This window comes from Thunnus albacares, chromosome 12 (genome assembly GCF_914725855.1).
Source record: "Thunnus albacares chromosome 12, fThuAlb1.1, whole genome shotgun sequence".
NCBI lineage: Eukaryota > Metazoa > Chordata > Actinopteri > Scombriformes > Scombridae > Thunnus > Thunnus albacares.
Window position 1 is genome coordinate 5,765,819 of NC_058117.1, and position 21,972 is coordinate 5,787,790.

Here is a 21,972-nt window from a genome sequence, read left to right on the forward strand (position 1 = left end):
CATCGATAAACTGCATGCTGCATTTAATATGTGGAATTGGATGCAGTCATAATATATTTCATTCAGTATTTGTTAAAGGATAAGTTGACAATTTCTTCTGTTTTAAACAGTCAGATGCCCATATAAACACTGAAAGAGGTTTTACTAGCTGTAACCACTCCTCTTGTTCATACTGGCTATTAAAAATCACCTTCAAATGTGCTTTCAATGTAAGTGATGGAGGCCAAAATCCACAGTGTCTCCACAGTAATTTTGTGCAGAAATGCATTAAAAAGTTGATCTAAAGCTTATATGAGGCTTCAACAGTCTGAGTTAGTCATATCAAGTGGATATCTGTCACATTTACAGTCTTTTTAGCATCAAATTCCCTCTTTGTGTTTCCTATGGCAGTGTTTCCCTGTTGAGCTGTGGTGGTAGTAACAAAAAAAGGGATTTTGGCACTAAAAGGACTAATTTGCATGGCTGAAGCTTCATATTAGCTTTCGATAAACTCCTTTTAATGGTTACTAACAGGTGGAATAATTATGGCAAACTTGAACTTATTTCAATGCATCTGACCGTACTATTGTTTTAAGACAGACTTGAAAAATTGCTAACCCATCCTTTATGGTACAGTATCCCTGATATGCTGATGTGATAAAATTGCTGATTTTCTGGAGTGATACTAGTGTTGTATCCTCACACATCTACGCATGAACCTGTTTTGACACGTGTGATACCTCAGCAGAGTGTTGCCACCAAGAGATCCAAATAAAGAGGATGACAGACAGAGGGACTTTGGCACTAAAACGACTGTAACATTGAAAGATATTTAGTTGATTTGACTCATTTGGACAGCTGAAGATTCATATTAGCTTCAGATAAACTTAAATACATTTTTGCACAGAAGGAGGACTGTGGATTTTGTCCCCCATCACTTACATTGTAAGTGCATTATGAAGGGATCTTCTAATTGTCATTGGTTCAATGGCTATTAACAGGAGGAACGATTATGGCAGGAAAACCCTATTTTAATTTTCATTTGGGCACCTGATTGCTGTTTTAAGACAGACTTGGAAAATTGTGAAGCCCTTCTCCAAGAGTTATTTTCATATTTTGGTATACCACCACTAGACGCAGGTTAGGAGGGGATCTTCAACATGAGATTGTCAACCCGACTCATTGCGCTTTGGTGCCATCTAGTGGTGAAAGTGCGGTTACATTGAGTTCAGTCCTCAGCACTAGCTGTGGTACCATGAAGTAAAAAGGCATTTTTAAATTTCGAAACGAATGCTTATCTCATACTCAAAGATAATCGTAGTTTGAGTTAAAGACCAAATTGAAATGTTTGTTGGTAGATAGCGAGCAGGCATCGCTTACACACTGACTGAGCAGCCTGGTTACTGTGGAGCAGAGCAGTCAGTCAAGATGGACACCGCGGAAGAAGGTAGCTCACGTTAAAACTTGATTGCCCCTAATCGTTAGCGACAAATAGTGTAACCGTTGAAACTAACACTGCCTCTATCTGACTCTTTCTTATATGCTGTCAGTGGCAATTCTTCAGTTTTTTAACCTTTGACAAAGAGTCATTAGACTTTAACAAACACTTAGCGTTAGCTAGCTAACTAGCATTAGCGTACACCCGTTAGCTATCAGCTGTTATGAATATAATGAGCAACGTTAAGTGCCTGTTTTGCTATAACAAACACTACATTTAACACAAGTGAGTGGTGGTGGTAAAACTCCTAGTGGACAGCCATTTCACATTTTATTCATATGTAACCTAACGCTAGCTAATTGTCTGGTAACAAGCTAACGTTTAATAAGTTTAATGCCACCGTTGTCATAACATCACACATGATAATTAATGTTATGTTGACACACCAGGACAGCCCTGCCACTTGACGCGGCTCGTTTACTACGTTACGCTGATTTATAACACACTAAACATTGTTAATGTAACTAATGTTATCATGTTTAACATGCTCTATAATGTAGACAGCTAATGTTACCCCAATACATTTTGTCTGAGCCATATTAATGCTGCAGAAAGGTGCTGGCTCTTAGCTTGATGTTCAGGTGGCTGCTATCTCAAATTGTGATATTCTTGTTCATATTTTGAACATATATGAACATATATGAAGTCACTAAATAATACTGTGGGTGTCCTAGCTGGTGTTATGCTTTTACATCCTGGGCTAATTATAGTTATTTTTGTCATCCAGTGACACAGGTAATCCAAGGATTACAATTTGCCCTCCTGTCAGTATGACCTGTACTGCTCTGTTCACTGAAGATACATATTCATGTTATCTCAAATATAGAGTGCTGATCTGCAGCAATGCATACTGGAATTAGTGACAGATCAGTGGTTTACCATGATTCAAGCTCATGGTAAATCACTGATCCTTTGGTAAAATGGATAGAAATGCAAGTTTTCACAATATCGCAAGATGCAAATGATATGCCAAGTTATGTTATTGTGTGTCTACTGTACAGCGGACATCTGTCGGGTATGTCGGTCGGAGGGGACCCAGGACAAGCCACTCTATCACCCTTGTGTCTGCACTGGCAGCATCAAGTTTATCCATCAGGAATGGTATGTTCAGTGACCAAGTTCTTATAAACCTTTAGTTTAAGATCAATGTTAGGCTGCTTTGAAAAATTGTTTTCCAAACTAAGAACTAAGAGAGTTTTTAAAACCTGCAGGGAAGTCAGAGAAAGGTAGGAAATATGCCTAAAAGGTCACATTACAGAAATTACCCTGAATATAGTTTGTAAGTAATAACACATGCAGGAAACAGAACCTTTCAGTAGCGAAGAATCGTGGAAAAGTTTGTGGGATTTTGCAGGGGGGGAGATTCTTTTATACAGAGTGATGTAAATTTTCCACCAGATGAAGACAGTAAACTCACTTAAGTGTCCTTTTCTTCTCACAGCTTGCTGCAGTGGTTGAAACACAGCAGAAAAGAATACTGTGAATTATGCAAACACAGGTTTGCGTTTACACCAAGTAAGTTTTCCAGTAAATCAAATCTACATGTGAAATATGCTCACGTTTGTTGTGAGCTCCTGTCTGTGATTAAGGTAGAACTACAGCATCTGTTCCTCTTTTCTCTCCAGTCTACTCTCCAGACATGCCATCTCGCTTACCTGTCCAGGACATCTTTGCAGGGCTGGTCACCAGTATTGGAACAGCCATCAGATACTGGTTTCACTACACACTGGTGGCCTTTGCCTGGCTAGGTGTGGTGCCTCTCACAGCATGTAAGTTACAACTTTTCATAGTAATAACACAACAAAAGGACATTTTATGGGCAGAGCTGTCAGTGTGTTACACTTCATCGCATAACTTCCATCAAAGTTTAGGCAAAAGTTGAGAGAAAATGAATGTTAAGCAGTAAATTTTAGAAGATCGGAAAGGTTGAACTAAATGTAACAAACTCATATAGAACCATTCAATCCAGTCTGCAGAAACAAATATACTTAAATGTTTTAAGCCACAAATCAATGCTTTTACTTAGGGAATGGAACTAAATGTTCACTATGCTTACTAACAAACAATATTGCTTGGCGACCTCTTAGACAGTTGAGGCATGCAGCATTGGGAAACATCTAAGGACATTCAATAGTTAAACTTGAGACATAGTCTGAAATTAACTTTGAGCTCATGGTTTACTAAAAAAAAATTGATTTGTCACTAGTAATGTCTTCCAGTCCAAATAACTAACTTTTAAATATAGTATCTTAATCAACGATCTTATCTCAATCAACTTAATCTGTTTTCTGTAACAGGCTTTTGTATGAAACTGTGTTAATTTCATCATTTATGCTGTAAATAAATATGTTTTAGATCACATGAAGTGCTGTAAAATACAGATAAAGTAAAAATATGGAGCTTAGTTTTTAGTTTCAGTCGGTGAAAGAAGTGATTCTCATGATGTTGTTACTGACATCACTATCTTTTATGTTTGCTTTTCTAACAGGTCGAATCTACAAGTGTTTATTTACCGGCTCTGTGAGCTCTCTCCTTACCCTGCCATTAGATATGCTTTCAACGTGAGTATGGATCACTCTCTGGTCTTGGTTCTCTTACCCTGTCGTACTTCTATATACTGTAGGCCTATGTGTTCTCTAGTTCTCTAAATAGATCGGATTGGTGATCAAAGTGTGTTCATTCATTATAGCTCGTCGTCTTTTCTCTCCCTTTGTTCAGTTCTCTGTAGTGAAGTTTTGAAATTGTTGTAATGATGCTTCTTCTCTTCCTCACAGACAAAATCTGCTTGCCGACTGCCTCCAGGGCTGTTTTGTGGTCACTTGCACGCTGTGCGCCTTCATCAGCCTGGTGTGGCTCAGAGAACAGATAGTCCATGGTGGTGCCCCTCAGTGGTTAGAGCAGAATCAGCCTCCTCTGGTTCCTAACCAGCCTAACGGTCCTGCACCAGCTAATGAGGTGAGCTCAGTTTATGTTGCCAGCTAGCATCTCTTTTGTAACTCTACTTAGAGCTAGACAGATAGTGGCTTACTCAAGTCTGTTGGCTTCCCTGCATATTCTACCACTAATGCACTAATGCACTCTGGCCTTGTTGGCAGAGTGACAAGTGTATATTTGTAAGAGATAAGCTATTGGAGTGTATGATTACCTAAGGCATTCATTCTTAGTTTGAAACCAGGTTTATTGTAATGTTAAACTTTTTTTTTGTTTTGTTTCATGATGTTTGGTAAAAAAATTTCCCGATTCAGTGAGAAATAATAAATGTGGCCCAACACAGAAATGCAGGACAGAAAGTTACGTGGGAGAAAGTTGAAACCTAACTTTGGCCAACTTTTCCTCTGAGGGGAAACTTCAGGACCGTTATCTTTTGCAGACAGAGAATGTGCGATCCAGGCCAGCACTGACATTTGTCAGAGCCAGCTTGGAAAAATGAACAAATTAACAAACCAAATGAGTAAGACTGTGTTGCAAGTGAGGCAGTTGCTGATGAGTTTTTTTTTTCCCTGTGTTGTAAGTTTGATTGTCAAGCTTTCCTTATTAATTGCTGAATCAAAATATGTTTGGTTAATGAGCAAATAAGAATTAAAATAATCTCAAGTAACCAGGTCTGTGCTCTACATTAACAAAAGACTACAATATGTCTGTTATACATCAATCTTCTACAGGGTCCAGGTGGTAACGCTGCAGTCAACGCCCAGGCTGCTGCAGACGCTGCAGCAGGCCAGAACCCTGCAGACCCTGGTCCAGACGAGCCGGCACCCGCCAACCCACATGAAGCCGGCAACCAGGGAAATGAGGCTGAACTCGATGACGATGAAGAAGATGAAGATGGGGAGGATGATGAAGAGGATGAAGATGATGAAGGCAGGGAAGAAGATGCTGCTGATGCCAATAACGGAGGGCAAGGTCAGTGAACATAAAACATTAAACAAGTTAGATACAGTTTAAAATATACATATATATATATATATATATATATATATATATTTAGACGTTTTAAAGCGCCCACAAAAGCACTGTGTGAACTGGTGTTTTTATTCCTTTATAAAGGAATAAATAAACCATGGCGAGGAAAAACATCGTATGTGGCAAGGGAATATTTTCACTGTGCATTGTAGGCGTTCCTGACTGTTTCAGTTGTGTCTGATTCTTTTTTTTTTTGCAGAAGATTTGAACTGGAATGCTCTGGAGTGGGACCGTGCAGCAGAGGAACTCACCTGGGAAAGGGTGGGAATCAATTTTTTTTTTTATTCCTCTGTCTCTGTCTTAAAGTGGTGTGATGTAGCTAGGACAAGGTGCTAAAAAAGCAGATTGTAAAGAGGGAAGCAGTTAGTCGGCAGATGAATTTGGGCTAAAAGCCTCTCTTACAGGAAGTATCTGTCTCGCTGAAGTGTGTTAGCATGGCATTCTGGATTCTTGCCATTCCCAGGGATGCTGTTGGTAGCAGACCTGAGTGGGATGTAATTGCAGTTGCATAAATATTATTTGTAGTAAAACTGGAAGTAAATTTATATGGATTATAAGGGATTACAGGGGTGAAAGTTCTTACATTTTAAATTCATATAATACTTAATTCAGTACATGGTACACTTTTCCTCCTGGACAACTGTTCAGGTTCTTTTCCTGCTTTAATCCCTGGGATTATGATGATGTTGGTCTGTGTTTGTGTTTCCAGATGCTGGGGCTGGATGGCTCTCTTGTTTTCTTAGTAAGTACATACACTCTCTCTCTCTGACAACACTCTCGCACATTCACACACAGTTTCAAGTGTGCCTTAATAACCTCAGTGGGATTATGTATATATGTTGATATGATGCATACATGATCTTCATCAGAACTTTATAGCCAGATATTGTGTAATATTTACCGAAGTTGTGTGTTTCTTCTGTAGGAGCATGTCTTCTGGGTGGTGTCACTCAACACACTCTTCATCCTGGTCTTTGGTAAGTTGAACCTGCTTGAGTGCTGATGTACTGTACAGAGAGTATTACCTTTTGAAAAACTATCAAGCTTTTGGGTTTATTGTTACATGAGGAGTTTATTTAAACATTTTTTCACTGTGGTTCAGTGACAGGAAGAGAGTCAGTATAGGATTGAATGTCGGGGATTGGGAACCTGAAAATTCCAGGGATTTCTCGCCACAATCTGCTCCCATTTCCCTGGAAAAATACCTGCAAGAACTGGGATCTTTAGCACGTGCATGTGTAAAACATTACTAACACAACCACTTAACTGTCATAGTTATATTTCAACCTTAAAATGCTGTTATTATGGTGTTATGACTGGATCAACTTTTCAGATGCAGGTTGAGTCTCACTGATAGCTAACATGTCACTAAATGTAATGACGCTGCTAAATATCGAAGAAAAACATCAGAAAACTTGAACAAACATCAACATTTAATACATTTGCTGCAATTCTGTGGTTAAAATCAAATTTCACTCATGGCGAGAAATCCCGGGAATCATGGGAAAAGAGTGATATATTCCTGGGAAGTAGTCACTTTAAAATCACAAGAAATTCCCTTAACTCTAAGACAGTCCTGTGTACTTTCTCATATGTTCTGCTACATTATCTATTCTAACCTAACCTCTGTATTTCCTCCTAGCTTTTTGCCCCTATCACATCGGCCATTTCTCAGTGGTTGGACTGGGCTTTGAGGAATATGTGAGTGCACAGTAACACATGAGGGAGACACTTGTACAGTCTGAATTCCTCACTAGCATTTGGATCTGTCATGCATTGATGTAGTTTATTTGATAAAAAATGTTATTTCTGGTTGCAGGTCAGAGCTTCACACTTTGACGGTCTCATCACCACCATACTGGGGTACATCCTGCTGGCCGGAGCTCTCATAGTCTGCCATGTATCCTTTACAATGAACAAATAAGCCAGTGTGTATGAACTGAGTGTTTGCAAGATGTTCTATTAGCTTGTAAATAAATGGCACTTTTATGACATGTTTCTAAACCTTGTTGTGTTAGTCCTCTAGTCAGGAATCAAGAAGAAACAGGTGAAGGACCCATTCTTTGATACATAAACTACTGACTGAAGACTGCAGGTTGTTCATGTCACGTTTTGTGTTAGTCCTTAACTGTGCCTCTTTCAGGCTTTGGCTTCGTTAGTGAAGTTCCAGCGCTCCAGACGCCTCCTGGGTGTCTGCTACATTGTTGTCAAGGTAACCAGAGAAGAGTATTTTGTTCATTTCAAACTAGCAAAGCTTTCAGTCAAAACAGCAATCATGAAAACGATGATTACAGTAAAAAAAAAAAAAATGAAACTAAATTGCGTTTGTATTTTTATTTGTCGCAGGTGTCCTTGCTGGTTGTCATGGAGATAGGCTTGTTCCCACTGATTTGTGGTTGGTGGCTCGACATTTGCTCACTGGTAAGACAATCATGCCGAGTAAACACTGTAATTGATACTGTTGATACAGTCACACACCGTCCCTTTAATGACTGACAAAGCAGATTGAATGCAATCATGATGCAGTGTGTACACATGTAATCAAGATACTTGATGAAGGACCAGTGCCTAAAATTGATTGTGTTTTTGTTTGTTTTTATTGAAAACACAGACAATAAATCATGTCCTTTGTTGATTGCAGGAGATGTTTGATGCCACTCTGAAAGACAGGGAGCAGAGTTTTGACTCGGCCCCCGGAACCACCATGTTCCTCCACTGGCTGGTCGGCATGGTCTACGTCTTCTACTTCGCCTCCTTCATCCTTCTGCTCAGGGAGGTAAATGGGGAACTTCAGCTTTTCACAGTCATGTACTCACAAACCATCCGTCATAATATAAGATATTAAAGCTTGTGCATGTGTTTCTGTTTGTGTTCAGGTGCTCCGGCCCGGTGTGCTCTGGTTCCTGAGGAACCTGAATGATCCAGACTTCAACCCAGTCCAAGAGATGATCCACCTTCCCATCTACAGACACCTCCGGAGGTTTATACTCTCTGTGGTCAGTCAAGCATCCTCCCGCTGTATCACTCCCAACCTTAAACTGCACTGATATAACAGCACTCAGATTTCTGTTGACTTTGATGCAACATACATAGAAATATATTGCTGTCATATCAAGTTGAGTACATTATGTAGAGTTTAAGTAAAAAGAATTGTTATAAAGCATAGCGAAAGTGCAAAAATGGCGCATGGATCATAAAAACAATACAAATAGGTATATCATATGTACATGTAAATTGAACAAGCATTTTTTTCTCATTTACCTGCAGTATAGTGGTATCTAACCATACAGATAGCTTCTTTATTTGCCCAGGTTCTGAGATGTCTGCCTCCATCTCAATACAATGAAGATGAATGGAATTTCATCTGTGATGCTCGCAGCATTCAACAGCATAGTTTCTTTCCAGAAACAGTACTCCTGGTTATTCTTGATGAATCACAACCCTCAGTGTGAACAGTGTTTACTTGAAGTAGTTTCTACCAAAGAAATAGTCCCTATCAAAACTGTTCACAGATAGGACTGTGGATTATCTGAGGAGGATATTGTTTCTGGAAAGAGCTGCTTTTGGGATTTAGAAAAAAAAAAAAAAATTTCACTGAACACCTCAAGTGAAATGCCACTCACCTCCATCAGACATTAGATTTGGACATCAAAGACAGTTATCTCGAAACCTCAACGAATAAAACCAGAACTATCTGCAAGGCTAGATACTAGTTGGTGTGTATGTAAATGCACAATCCATGATCCGATACACAGATGTTACAGATAAAATTGTCACAATATGGCACGCTGCAATTCAAAGCTAATTCAATATGATTCAGCTCAAGAAATTTTACTAAAACAAATAAGTTAATCCCTCACTTTTGATTTCAAATACTGATTCAGAAATACATCAGAGAATGATGTCTGCCACACTAAGACTAGTAAACATGGGCAGTGGAGAGCTTTTTAGCCAGTCCCTAAGGAGGATGGGTTTTTTTTCCCTTAAATGCTGCTGACTGGGTATTGTTGGCCTCAGTCAGAGTCATCAATTTGAATTTGGTGTTTTCAGTAACACTGTATGGGTGCATGTCCCTGTAAATAAAACAACACATAGCTTCATTAAAAGGGTTAGCTGCTGTGAGAATGTTAGGAATGGTTTGAAGCAGGTATGTGATAGTGGAACAACATGTGTGGGTCACACACATTGAGACACATACACACACATGCTAGAGGCACAAGAGTGAAGAGAGAAAGTAACTAGGAGAGATTGGTTTTTGAAAGAATTGGAAGAATCTCTTACTCATATATCAGTTCGCTTCCTAGTGAGGAAATGGTTCTTCATGTTCCCCTGTAATTTCGGTGAACTGATACAGTAAAAAATGTTAAAAAAGGATGGTGAACTTTATTACTAGATTATTACTGCAGCTGAATTTACCACACATGCTTTTCAGCAGCACAATGTCTGATATTATAGGGACATTTTACATGTCTACTAACAATCGTTGGTTGTGGTTGTTTGTGTGTGTGTTTGTGTGTATTTCTAGGTGGTGTTTGGTTCCATAGTTCTGCTGATGCTTTGGCTTCCTATCAGGATCATTAAAGTGCTCTTCCCAAACTTCCTTCCCTACAATGTCATGCTTTACAGGTACACATGACAACACTTAATTATCACTGAACATTCAATATCTGGAAGTTAAAGGTGTCTGTTCTCTCTGCTGACAACCAAAATAGGATCCCACAAGAGAAAATGAGCTGCCATCTCCGGTTACGTGTATATTATGAAGTGAAAGTGAATAGATTTTGGTTTATGTCTTGTCTCTGCAGTGACGCTCCGGTTAGCGAGCTGTCGTTGGAGCTGCTGTTACTGCAGGTTGTCCTGCCGGCGTTGCTGGAGCAGGGTCACACTCGCCAGTGGCTCAAACGTCTCGTCCACGCCTGGACATTCACCGCCGGATACATGCTGTAGGCTGGACACACACACACACACACACACTGTGTACAACATATAGTGTTAATAAACCTAAAGGAAAGATAATTGTTGGAAAAGTGCAGACCACAGTGTTCATGTGACATGACTGTAAAGCTGTCAAATGAAACCTGATAGCTTGCTGTGTCTATCTTTTGATCACCATGTTGTTTCACATTCATAGTGATAAGACAAATTAATTGCCTCACAGTGATCTCCACTCCTACCTGCTGGGGGAACATGAAGACGATGACAACCAACCAAACAACAACCCTCCCGGTCGCCATAACAACAACAGGATCCCTGGTCTAGGGGAGGGGCTTCACGCCGCCCATCAGGCCATCTTGCAGCAGGGCGGCCCTGTAGGTTTCCAGCCGTACCACCGGCCCATCAACTTTCCCCTCAAGGTGACTGACAGCTTCACAGTTCGTCATATCAGTCACTGTCGAGGTAGACGTTTCATGTTATTTTGTGCTGTTTCTGCTCGTCCAGATCGTTCTGCTGGTCGTTTTCATGTGTGTGACGTTGCTGCTGGCTAGTCTGATCTGCCTCACGCTGCCCGGTGAGTTGTAGCCACAAGGAGGCGTTTCTTTCCATATTATTTTTCCTCTTCTCCATCTCTATTTACCGTCTCTCCTCTTCCTCTCCTCTCAGTGTGCGTGGGCCGCTGGCTGATGTCGTTCTGGATGGGCAGCGCCATGGTTCATGAGCTGTACACAGCAGCCAGCGGTCTGTACGTCTGCTGGCTGTCCATCCGAGCTGCCACCGTGTTGCTGTCCTGGATGCCACAGGGACGGATGGTCATCATGATCAAAGCTCAGGAGTGGACACTCATGGTAATGTCTGTCTAGTCCTCCCAGTCAATAGCAAATATGTTCATGTGTGGTGAAGTATGTTAATGTGTGTTAATGTTTTGGTGAGAACAGATCCTGAAGACCATAGTGGTTGCTATGCTGTTAGCTGGGGTGATTCCTCTGCTGTTGGGTCTGCTGTTCGAGCTGGTCATCGTTGCTCCTCTCAGAGTCCCACTGGACCAGACACCTCTCTTCTACCCCTGGCAGGTAGGACCATGCAGTTTGTTGTGTGTGTGTGTTAATCTGAGGGATGAAGTCTTTCACACAACTTCATTGTGTTCATCAGAGAAATAGTGGATTATTTATGGTTAAAGTAGCGAAAAATATCAGATCTCTACTTATTCTGTGATCACATATTTCCACTCTTTGACCATTTTATTGCTCTTGTTAAGGTCACTTGTGTTTAGACGACGTAGTTTTGGTACTTTTATCAAAACCGATTTTACAGGCACTTGACTGTGATACTGAGCAAAAACTAAAATGTTGAGATGACCTTCATTGTGTCTTGGTTGTAAAATGGTTGTGTGTGTGTGTGTGTGTGTGTGTGTGTGTGTGTGTGTGTGTGTGTGTGTGTGTGTGTGTGTGTGTGTGTGTGTGTGTGTGTGTGTGTGTGTGTGTCAGGACTGGGCCCTGGGCGTGCTCCATGCTAAAATCATTGCTGCCATCACACTGATGGGTCCTCAGTGGTGGCTCAAAACAGTCATCGAGCAGGTCAGTCATGATTCATTTACATACACTGTAAAGACTCAACGTTTGAGTAGATGTCTTTATATGATTCTAAAATTAAACACGTTGTCCTCTTTGTATTTGAAGACTGTTTAAACAGCAACACTCTTTAAAACATGCATATAAATGTATATTCTCAGGTCATATTTAAAGACAATAAGAAGCTGAATTGGCATTGAAAAGAGCCTGCCTGTATCTTCTCTCTCTCTCTCTCTCTCTGTCTCTCTGCTGTAGGTGTATGCTAACGGTATCCGAAACATCGACCTCCATTTCATTATTCGAAGGCTGGCTGCTCCAGTCATCTGCGTCCTGCTGCTGTCTCTCTGTGTGCCCTACACCATCTCTAAAGGCATAACGCCCCTGCTGGGTGAGTCTCTATGTATGGTCATGTATCTGGGTCGTGTGTGAGGATGAGAAGCCTCAGTAATGAGAGCAGCTAGAGTTTCAGTATCAGTGGAGTCTCTTCGACTACACAGACAGAACCTCACTAATTTGGACCCAGGGCTCATTTGAGAAGTGTTTTTTTTTTTCTTTATGCAAAGCCTACCAAAGGAACCAATTTAACTGTAAACAAGTGTTTTTGATGTTGACAACCCTTACATTTAAACAACTAGTTAACGCCTTTTCCCAGCCCTTGTTGTAATGAGGATTTTATTTTATTGTACAATCTAAGATGCAGTCGGTTCTCTACTGTCTCATTAAACAGAGTCCTGCTGTCTCCCTCTACTCTATTCCATCGGTTTCTAGAGACAAGACATCACACGCAGGGTTCAATGTAACATTCTTTCCCCACTGGCCCACTTAGCCAGTAGATCAGTGTTTTACTGGCCCCTGGCTCAGCAGCCAAAAAATGAAAAAATAACTTTCTTTTTTTTTTCATAATTTTGGTGATTTATTATACATAATATGCACAACAATGAAGTTCCCTTTAGATTTTGCTTGTTTACTTTTAGTCATGGATATGTAATGTTGATATATTACACAAATATGTAAAATATAAAATGAGGCAAAAATTGGATCAGCAAATGAATTGTAGGTTTCTCCATATTTTGTGGAAAGCCAGAGAGTATGGAATGCATAGGGAGAAGAGAAAAGAATGTATGATCATATTTCGGCGAGTGTGGATGACCTTGATAATAAACTCAATTAAACAAATTAACATCAACAGTTAAATTCACGCTGATCTTTAGAAATGTACTAACAGAGAACAGTGAAGAGAAAGAACATGATGGCATTTGTTTGTGTTCACTCTGGTTAAACCTCAGGTTAGTTACTTTAGGTTTAAACCTGTATTAACCACAGTTAAACAAACAGAGATGAAGGCTACACCTCAATAATGTCATAAAAAACACTTCTGATGATCTGCATCAAGCATTTCGTTGGTTTTAATTAAACTGTGTATGTTGTATATGTTTATAGATGTTGGTGATTAACAGTTAAACAGAGAGCTGTGAGTCTCCTGCAGAGGCTGCTGCTGTCAAAGTCACACAGAGGACATGCGTATAACTACACAGTGAGGATGCTAACCAGCTAGCGAGTTAGCCGGCAAACTGTACAAAACATACCACAGTTGTTGTTTTCCACCCAGGAGTATTGTTGCTTCCACGAAAGTAGAAAGCCCCTCTTTCTTTTCATAGTCTCATAAGTTTCTTTTGCTGACTTTTGCTGACCCATCAGATTCACATGTAAGAGGCTAGCGGGCTAAGAGCACAGCCTTCCTCGCGTGCGTTTCAGTGAATTACGATGCATTTCATCAGTCATGCGTCTTGAAAACGATGACATCTCACGTCACAGCCGTTGGGCCATGGGTTATGTTGAACCATACATGCACGTTTGTTAAGAGGAGATTCCGCTGCAGTGTTCATCCTGTCTTCTCTTTCTTTTCCCTTCACCTTCCCCCTCTGCCTCTCTTTGCAGGTGTACAACCAGAGATGCAGACTCTAGTGGACAGGAGGATCTACCCGTTCCTTCTGATGGTGGTCATACTGCTGGCCATTCTGTCCTTCCAGATCCGACAGTTCAAACGCCTCTACGAGCACATCAAGAACGACAAGTCAGTAGAACACAAAAACCTTGAAAGTGTGTTTTAGAGAATTTTAATCAGCAGGCAGGCTGACAAGAACAGACAGAGGTCTTTACCCATCTGATAAAACAACATCAAAGCCGATGCATGGAGGAGAATAAAGAGCAATCTTATAATGTGAATTTTCCATTTTAAAAATCATTTCTAAAGAAGTGTCTTTCCTATCTGTCCTCCAGATACCTGGTGGGACAGCGACTGGTGAACTATGAACGTAAAACAGGCAGGAGCACGTCGACCTCCTCCTACAGCACCTCCTCATAGACCCGACGCTGCTGTACGATCAGTGGAGCTGACTCGCTCTGCCCAGCGCCGGGAGCTAACGTCAACTCCTGCGGTGAAACTTCTTTATTTTGTTTCCTCCCTGCTTGGCTGTCTAATGTCAACTTCAAACACAACCTGTAAAACGTTTGACCGCAACTGAATCTTATACTCACCGACATGAACCACAATCACGGGTTGTGAGACAAAGACCGGGACAAATATGTTGAAAAGAGAGGACGAAACTAAAGCCTGACAGAAAATTAGATTTGCTAAAGGTCGATAAACCCACCTGCAAAAACTGAAACTTAAGCAGAACCACAAAGTTGTCCATCCTGTTAAATGTGTGATTTTTTTTTTTTCTGTCGTCAACTCAGCTGACATTTTCAGTTAGATTTGCATTATTTTAAAAAAGGTTTGAGTTGAAGATGGAACAGCTGAGCATAGCTTTTTACCTCAGATTGTGCTTCCCTTTTGAATGTGTGTTGTGAAATGTTGTCTAGGTCACACTGGGTATCTCTTAATGGGACGTTTGTGACATTTCAGAGCTGTGAAGGAGATATTCTCTGTGGTTCTGTTGCTGATGTAGATTCGTCTCAAATGACATCCTTCGTCAAAATGAGGTTGTCAGTAATAAGGAGGGAAATACATAATGTAGCAATGTGATTGTATTTTTATTTTTTTTTAGATGTTTTTATTAGATGTGTTTTCATTGATTTTTTTTTTTTTTTTTTAATGTTACATTTCTGGAGTGAGCTGTTAGATAGTCCGGTGAGGACTCGTTTGAACTAAAGAAAAAGAAAGAAACAAAGGAGAAAAATGACATTTTAGACAATCTGGACACACTACAAAACATGTTCTAATTTGTTCTCCTGTCAATTTTAAAAACAGCTCCGGCTCTGTCGTACCTTCCTGTACTCCTGGTTTGTCACAGACGTCTTAGACGAGGCAAATCCACCTTCAGGAGTGGTTGAAAAACGTTACACATTGGAGCGCACCACACAGGAAGTGAGGTTTCAACTAAGAACATTTAAACTGGAAAAATGTCTCAGAACATTTCAGAATGTGCATCCGTTGATTATTTTTTATTATAGAAATTTCTATTCTAAAAGGAAAGACTGATCCTCTGTGGCTTGTAGTGCTGCTGATCAGCTGTTCAGACACCTGTCTGAGTTCTAACAGCTAAAAACAAAGACGAGTAAATTATTCTGAGAGGTGTTAAAAACAATCACCAGCTTTTACAGCTAGCAAACTGAAATGAACCAATCTCAGTTAGAGCAGTAACAGAGTAAAACTATTCGGTAAATGCAGTTTTACTCAGGAATTTGGTCTGCAGAGCTGCCATGTTTACCTTTATATTTCCCAGCTTATAAAAACTCAAAAGGTTTTTATTTTTTTTCTCCACTGTGACGTTGCTCTGATTAATTATGCAACCAGTCACTGTCACCTGCCGAGCTGAATCATCTCATAATCAGTTTAGTTTCTGTATGACCTTCCTAGTGAGACATAGCTCTTCTGCTCCAGTTCCCTGAAGGTTGACGTTATATTTCATCAAATTTTCTTCTAACATTAGTGTTATTTAAGTTAGACGACGCAGCACGCCTCCGCTGTAACACTGCTCTGATGTTTACCAGCCTGAAAGAAGTAAAAGGAAAATCTGATAACGAAGCGGCCGATCTTTAGCGGATTATATGATCCTGACAGCTAAATGCCAACTGAAGAACAGTTAGCCATCTGTTGAAGAACAGGCAGCTGGCCGTGGAAAAAAAAAAACAAATAAAATAAAAAAAATCCCATCTTTTCAAAATCATGTTTTATTTTGAAAAAGCCACTGCTAAATATTTAAATAAGTGCACTTGAAAATAGACCTGAATCCCACTGCATGTGTGCTGACTCAACATGTAGTTTCTGTGTAAAATGTCTACACAAGTTAATTAGCACCTAATCTAATAAACCTAATAAACTAATCTTGTACCTGTTATGTGCTGAAGCATGAACTGACACAAGTCTTCATAAACACTAAATGTTTCTTCACATGATTTCACTAAAGGAACTCATGTTGCAACACCAGTACAGTTTCCACACAGTGCGGTAATGCAGGCGTGTATGAATTTCACGGTATTTCAGCAGTTTGGTTTCTCTCCAGTGTGGATACACTGGTGAATCTTGTAAACGCTTAAGACTCCTGTGCAAGTTCATGTCTAACTGGAAAGGATTTGCGGTTCAGTAGGAGGATCATCAGTTGAAGAGAGGGACTCGTGAAGGTGAAAGGGTCTTGTCGTGTTGAAGAGGTACTGAGTAGAAAGTGCGGGAAAAGTCTCTGCTCCTGAATCTAACACGATTCTCTTTCTTTGATCGTTGACTGCCTGACGTCTGACTCCACCTGGGAGCTGATTAGGTTGCTGCACCCTGAGTCTCTCTCACTTTGATCTGCTTCCCTATTTTTTTGAGGGGTGAGTCAGTTTTGGCTAATGTTTTAACTCTCACAGATTCAGGATCAACGGGTTCCTCTATGGATGAGAAGTCACAGGGAGGTAGAAGAAACTCTCATTTCTCCTTCTCAAACCTATATCACCATTAATCCAAAATTCTTATGTAACTTCAGGCTCTAGTGTGAAGAGCAATGAGCCGTCATTGCTCTTTGTGGCGTTAGAGGGGAGTGAGGTGCGTTGTTGGATATCGTACCTCCTGCTGCTCCATTAAGCTGAGAGCTGGACTGTAGTCTGTTAATGTCGTCTCTTCATCTCCTTCACCTTGTCTAATATTCTTATGGTTATTATTTAAATATCACTAAAAAAGGATCACGTTGTAAAAGAAAGGGTAGTTAGAAGAGAAATCAGGCTGGTTCTCAGTGGCTCGTTGAATAGAGTCGACACTACGTGAAGAAGAACGGTGCAAGCTAAATCTTTATCTACACCAACAGTTTTTGTTGCATTTATAAACTCAGAACAGATGTGCATGAAATGAGTCTGTACCTGGGCAGCAAAAATATAATGAATAGAAACGCAAGGCCACGCGTAAATGATCTCTGCAAAATATCTTTTTGTTTTTTTAGTAAACTTTGGTCCATAGGTTTACAATTTAAAGGAATAGTTCCTCAATTTTGGAAAAATATGCTCATCCACTTTCTTGCCAAGGGCTGGATGAGGAGATCAGAGCTACAGACAGAGCCTAGCTCTCACTGTAGGTGAAAAAATACCAACACCTCTAAAGCTCACTAATGAACAAACAGATCTTGTTTTGTTAAATGCGTGCAGAAAAAGATTTGTAATAAGAGCAATTATGGTTTTTATGGGGGGTTATGCATCAGAACTATATCTTGGCTGGATGCAGTGACTTCCTGGAGGTTGTCCGGCAACCTCACAGTGACAGTGTGCAGACATGTGAATGGTATTGATCTACTCATCTAAGTTTCTGCAAGAAAGTGAATAAGAACATTTCTCTAAATGGCAAACTGTTCCTTTAAGGTTCCAAACATTTCAGTTTCTACAACTACTTGTACTCCTAAAGCGGTCTTTGCATGTGGATGTAAAATCAGTATCCAAGTGTTGTTCTCCCAATGTCTCACATGTGTGACCATATTCTCTAAGATTCAAAACTGTCTGAAGTCATATTCTTAGAGCTAACACTGAACCAAACCATTACAAATAAATTAAAGATTAAAATCTTGTTTAGGTTCTCTGAACTGCAAGAATTTGAAACTTGGGTGTTTCAGTCACTCAGAAACTAAAAGATGTTGGTTTAATGATCCCTGTAGTAGTAAGCTTCTAAAAAAATTTTTTTTTTTAAATTTTAAAACTATTTTTCCTGCTGCCAATATGAATCAAATCAAATTTTCTAAATGGTTTTTGCTACTAAAATCCTGATGAAGATGTTTTAGGTTCCTCTCCTTTTTTTGACAATGAAGGTCGAGTGGAAAAGAGGGGGGTTTTTTTTGTTTGTTTTGTTTTGGGTTTTTTTCATGCAAATGTTTTAATCTGTTGCACTTTATACCACAGTTAGTTTGCAATCATTTCAGAATCCACTGTAGCACAGTCAGCATAGCAGGGTTTGTGTGTTTTTTTTTATTTTCTCCCCACTGTGACTGAAACATGTCAGTATTTCACTGTGGTGACTCTGCACAATGGATTTTACTTAAAAAGATTAATTTAAAGGACCAGTGTCTCAGATTTAGTGGCATCTAGTGGTGGGGTTGCAGATTGCAACCAACTGAATACTCCTCCCCTCCCCCTCCCCTTCCAAGCATGTAGGAGAACAAACAGTGGCTGTGAAACTCACGAAAAATGTGATAGGCCCTCTCTAGAGCCAGTGTTTGGTTTATCTGTTCTGAGCTACTGTAGAAACATGGCGGTCCAGCATGGTGATGTCTGTGGAGCAGAACCTGCTCCCTATGTAGATATAAAGGGCTCATTCTAAGTTAACGAAAACACAATGATTCTTATTTCCAGGTGATTATACACTAATTAAAACATATTTATGAGTATTATATTCCATTTCTGTCAAGTCCGTTCTGCTAGATGCCACTAAATTCTACACACTGCACCTTTAAGTTTTGCATCTGTTTTGACACTGCATTCTTGATAGAAGTGTTTTATTAGTAGTTTGGTAGATATAAACTGCTTTTCTATTGACATGGATTGTGATTTACATTAACTTTAGTGCTGACAGCTGTAGTGCTGCTGTGTGGAATGCTCACATGCTATGTATGATGCTATTTAAGTGACCTTTTAGTATCTCCTTGAACTGAGCTGGACACTTCAAATTTTGATCTTGAATTTCGATTTCTATAAGCAAATGATTTCTATTTTTATATGTGAAAACAAGGCAGTGGCATGTACTGTAACATAAGACACTTATTGTTGGTTCAGTGACATGAAACAATAATAAATAGTTGTAACAATTTCTTTGAGTGCAGTTTCTTTGTTCACATTGCAGACAATGTGCCAAACTTATGATGTTTGAATGTTTCTGGCTAAGAGCAGTGTTTCCCAACCTTGGTGTTGTGATGCCCTTTGAGAGGAAGTTGCAAGATAAATCTCAGGAGTGGCAACATGATAAGCAAGAAAGGAAAGGAGAAAAAATAAATGTGTGCAACAGAAATGTATGGGTTTTTATTTGAGACTTACAACCTGTGATGAGCACCGTAAAGAGCCAAAAACTTTAGGAACCACTGGCTCACAGGATTATAGTCTGTGCATTTCAAACAAAATGAAATTGCCTTGTTGGTGTCTTTTATGTCTGAAATGACCTTGTTTTTGTTCATTCTTGAAAGAATGTAACTTGTGTGATGATTTTCTCTTTTAAACAGGTGATGTCCACTGAAGGGCTCCATATGTTTGAACACTTTTGTCTGAGAAGCACCCGAACAATGTATATACTTGCTTGCTAGGCTTAAGTCATAACCAAGCCCAGGATCATGTGATGCACACTGGCCAAAAAAATACTTTTTCCCCATACACAATCATTCCAAAACCAACAGCTGTGAAACATCAAATACAATAATTTGAAATTTGAATTTGATCTGTTAGGTGTAATAACATTTGAAGCCTCAAAGAGCCACATTAATACATTATTACATGCTATTCATGTGTGTGTGGAGTCAGCAGAAAGTGTGCAAACTGCTTTTAAGCTTAGCTGGAAAATGACTAGTGCACATGCTCTATGGCGGTGGTTCTCAAACGTTTTCATATCAAGAACTCCTAAACTGACTCAAATTAGACCCAATCAAGGACCCCAGACCCCATTTTGAGAACCACTGCTCTATGGGATCAAACACACAGAAGCCACACAAAGCCTTAAAAACATTTTGGTGTTAAGCATCCAGTGAGCAACTTTCTCTGGAGTGAATAGGATGCCATCTTGGTATACGCTATCCAGATATCCTCATACATTCATGTTATGATGAGCTAATATGTTTGCCAGCCAGCGTAATGATCAGTGAATGTCAAGGGGTCAGAATGCTTTTGCAGAAAGTGCATGTCAGATGGTGGAAATGTTACTTTGTTTAGCTTGTCGTCCTATTTTTGTTTATCTTTATCCACAGTTCAGACAACCTAGAATCAACCATCCAGACTTGGATGGATGCAAAGTGGATTTTTTGTTATTTTGGGAGAAACTTCATGCATTTGACATTCAGCTTCTAGTTTGATGATGAGAAATCTTTTCACTTTTATTGGACTTAATCAAAAACATAAAAGATAGCAATCATTCAATGTTAAAATGTCATAATTCAAGAAAATGATACAAAACAGTCTGGCTCTGATTTGGATAATGTCTGGTACTGCTGGAAGCACATCCAGCTTTAGGAAACAGGGTTATTTCTGCTGAATCCAATTACCTCTCAGCTAATGCACAGTCTTAACAGTAGTGGAAGCCAAGCACAGATTAGGAGCGTATGCAACTCAAACAAGATTTCTGCTGTCAAGCTAAATCTGATTTATCCAACCTGTGCCTCGTTTTTCGCAGGCACAATGGGATCAACTTTTTCATAGCGATCAAATCATGGAGTAAGTGTGTGTGATTCGTCCCTACTTGAGGAACTCTGAAGAGATTAGTGCCGTGTCACAAAGAGTTTGAGTTTTTTTTTCCATTGTAAAACCAGCCTTCTGGCAAAAAAAAAACCAAGTGTATAATCTATACTATATCTTCTCTGGCACAGATTACTACTTTGCACAAGAAATTTCAGACCCGAATCAAAGAGAATAGACAATTATTTTACCTCCTTAAAAGCAGCAGTTCAGGGCAGTGTATTACACAGAATGGTGTAATGTGTTTCAGCAAAAGCAGGATTTAACAGCCAGATTAGTATTTCTATGCTTGAAAACATGTTGGCTCAGTGTGAACCGTTTCCTCATTTGGCAAACGTTACCTGTCGAAGGCAGTCGGCACAAAACACTAGAAATTCATTCCAAAACTGTCACAGATGCTCAGGTCATGACCACGTGAACTAGACTGATTTATGAGCCAACTGGCTCACATTTTGTGTAAAAGCAAACTTGGGTGTATGAAAGCCAGGAACAGCCAGAGTAATTTGAATTTTACAAGCAACTGAATGTCTACATGTTTAATCTAACCACTACTGAATACTTGATGTTGAAATTTTAATAGCAACTGAATTAAAGCATTCAAATATTTAACTTTGAAAACCATCTATCAGACTTAATCGGTTTAGAATTTCTATCATTGAAGAGACCAAAATTCAAAGTGAAAAATTCAATCATGAACATCTGGCCTACCAAGACTGCTTCTCTTGTATGTTCAGCAGATTAGAGTCTTGGATCATTAAAGGACACAGGTCGTATCAGTTCTGTTCAGGCTCAACTGCTTATCCTTGGTAGCCTTATGTTCAAGTTTGATTTTTTTATATTGGATTTTGGTGTCTAAATTTAACCAATCCAATTTGAGCAACCTGATCTTCTGACCTGATTTCAAGCAGCTATCACCAGTGTATTTAGCAATGCTAGCAGCATGTTGGCTGTAAACTCATTCTTGTTATAATAAGAATGGATCAACTACTTCTATGTGAAAAAGAACATTTGTAGTAATAAACTCAAAGATAATTATCACAGACTCTGCCATTCCCTTCAGCTTAATAGAACTTTCCCTCCCAGCTTTCGAATCACCTCATTTTCAGCCACAGCAGGCGGCTGCTTTCACCGAAAAAG

General features: G+C 39.7%; 1 protein-coding gene and 1 long non-coding RNA gene across 2 annotated transcripts; both read left to right on the forward strand.

The window, feature by feature from the left end:
• Positions 1–1,164: 1,164 nt before the first annotated feature.
• On the forward strand, positions 1,165–17,487 carry LOC122994004 (E3 ubiquitin-protein ligase MARCHF6-like). Its single transcript, XM_044368519.1, has 26 exons — positions 1,165–1,426; positions 2,479–2,578; positions 2,919–2,992; positions 3,103–3,246; positions 3,966–4,038; positions 4,252–4,432; positions 5,140–5,380; positions 5,640–5,701; positions 6,150–6,182; positions 6,366–6,417; positions 7,083–7,141; positions 7,260–7,340; positions 7,584–7,652; positions 7,787–7,861; positions 8,082–8,216; positions 8,317–8,436; positions 9,966–10,066; positions 10,246–10,383; positions 10,599–10,794; positions 10,880–10,949; positions 11,042–11,223; positions 11,314–11,448; positions 11,863–11,952; positions 12,202–12,334; positions 13,885–14,020; positions 14,227–17,487. The coding sequence occupies exons 1-26, from the start codon at positions 1,408–1,410 to the stop codon at positions 14,309–14,311; spliced, it is 2,784 nt and encodes a 927-aa protein (XP_044224454.1). The 5' UTR covers positions 1,165–1,407; the 3' UTR covers positions 14,312–17,487.
• Positions 17,488–18,583: 1,096 nt separating this feature from the next.
• Positions 18,584–20,558, forward strand: LOC122994008. The gene is made up of 2 exons (XR_006406485.1): positions 18,584–19,988; positions 20,126–20,558. It is a non-coding gene; the product is annotated as an uncharacterized LOC122994008 (long non-coding RNA).
• Positions 20,559–21,972: the final 1,414 nt, after the last annotated feature.

Excerpts from the sequence above, each read along its gene's own strand:
- LOC122994004 (XM_044368519.1), top strand. Across the intron at positions 8,437-9,965 it reads GGAGGTTTATACTCTCTGTG|GTGGTGTTTGGTTCCATAGT; the intron begins GTCAGTCAAGCA and ends GTGTATTTCTAG. Across the intron at positions 10,384-10,598 it reads TTCACCGCCGGATACATGCT|TGATCTCCACTCCTACCTGC; the intron begins GTAGGCTGGACA and ends ATTGCCTCACAG.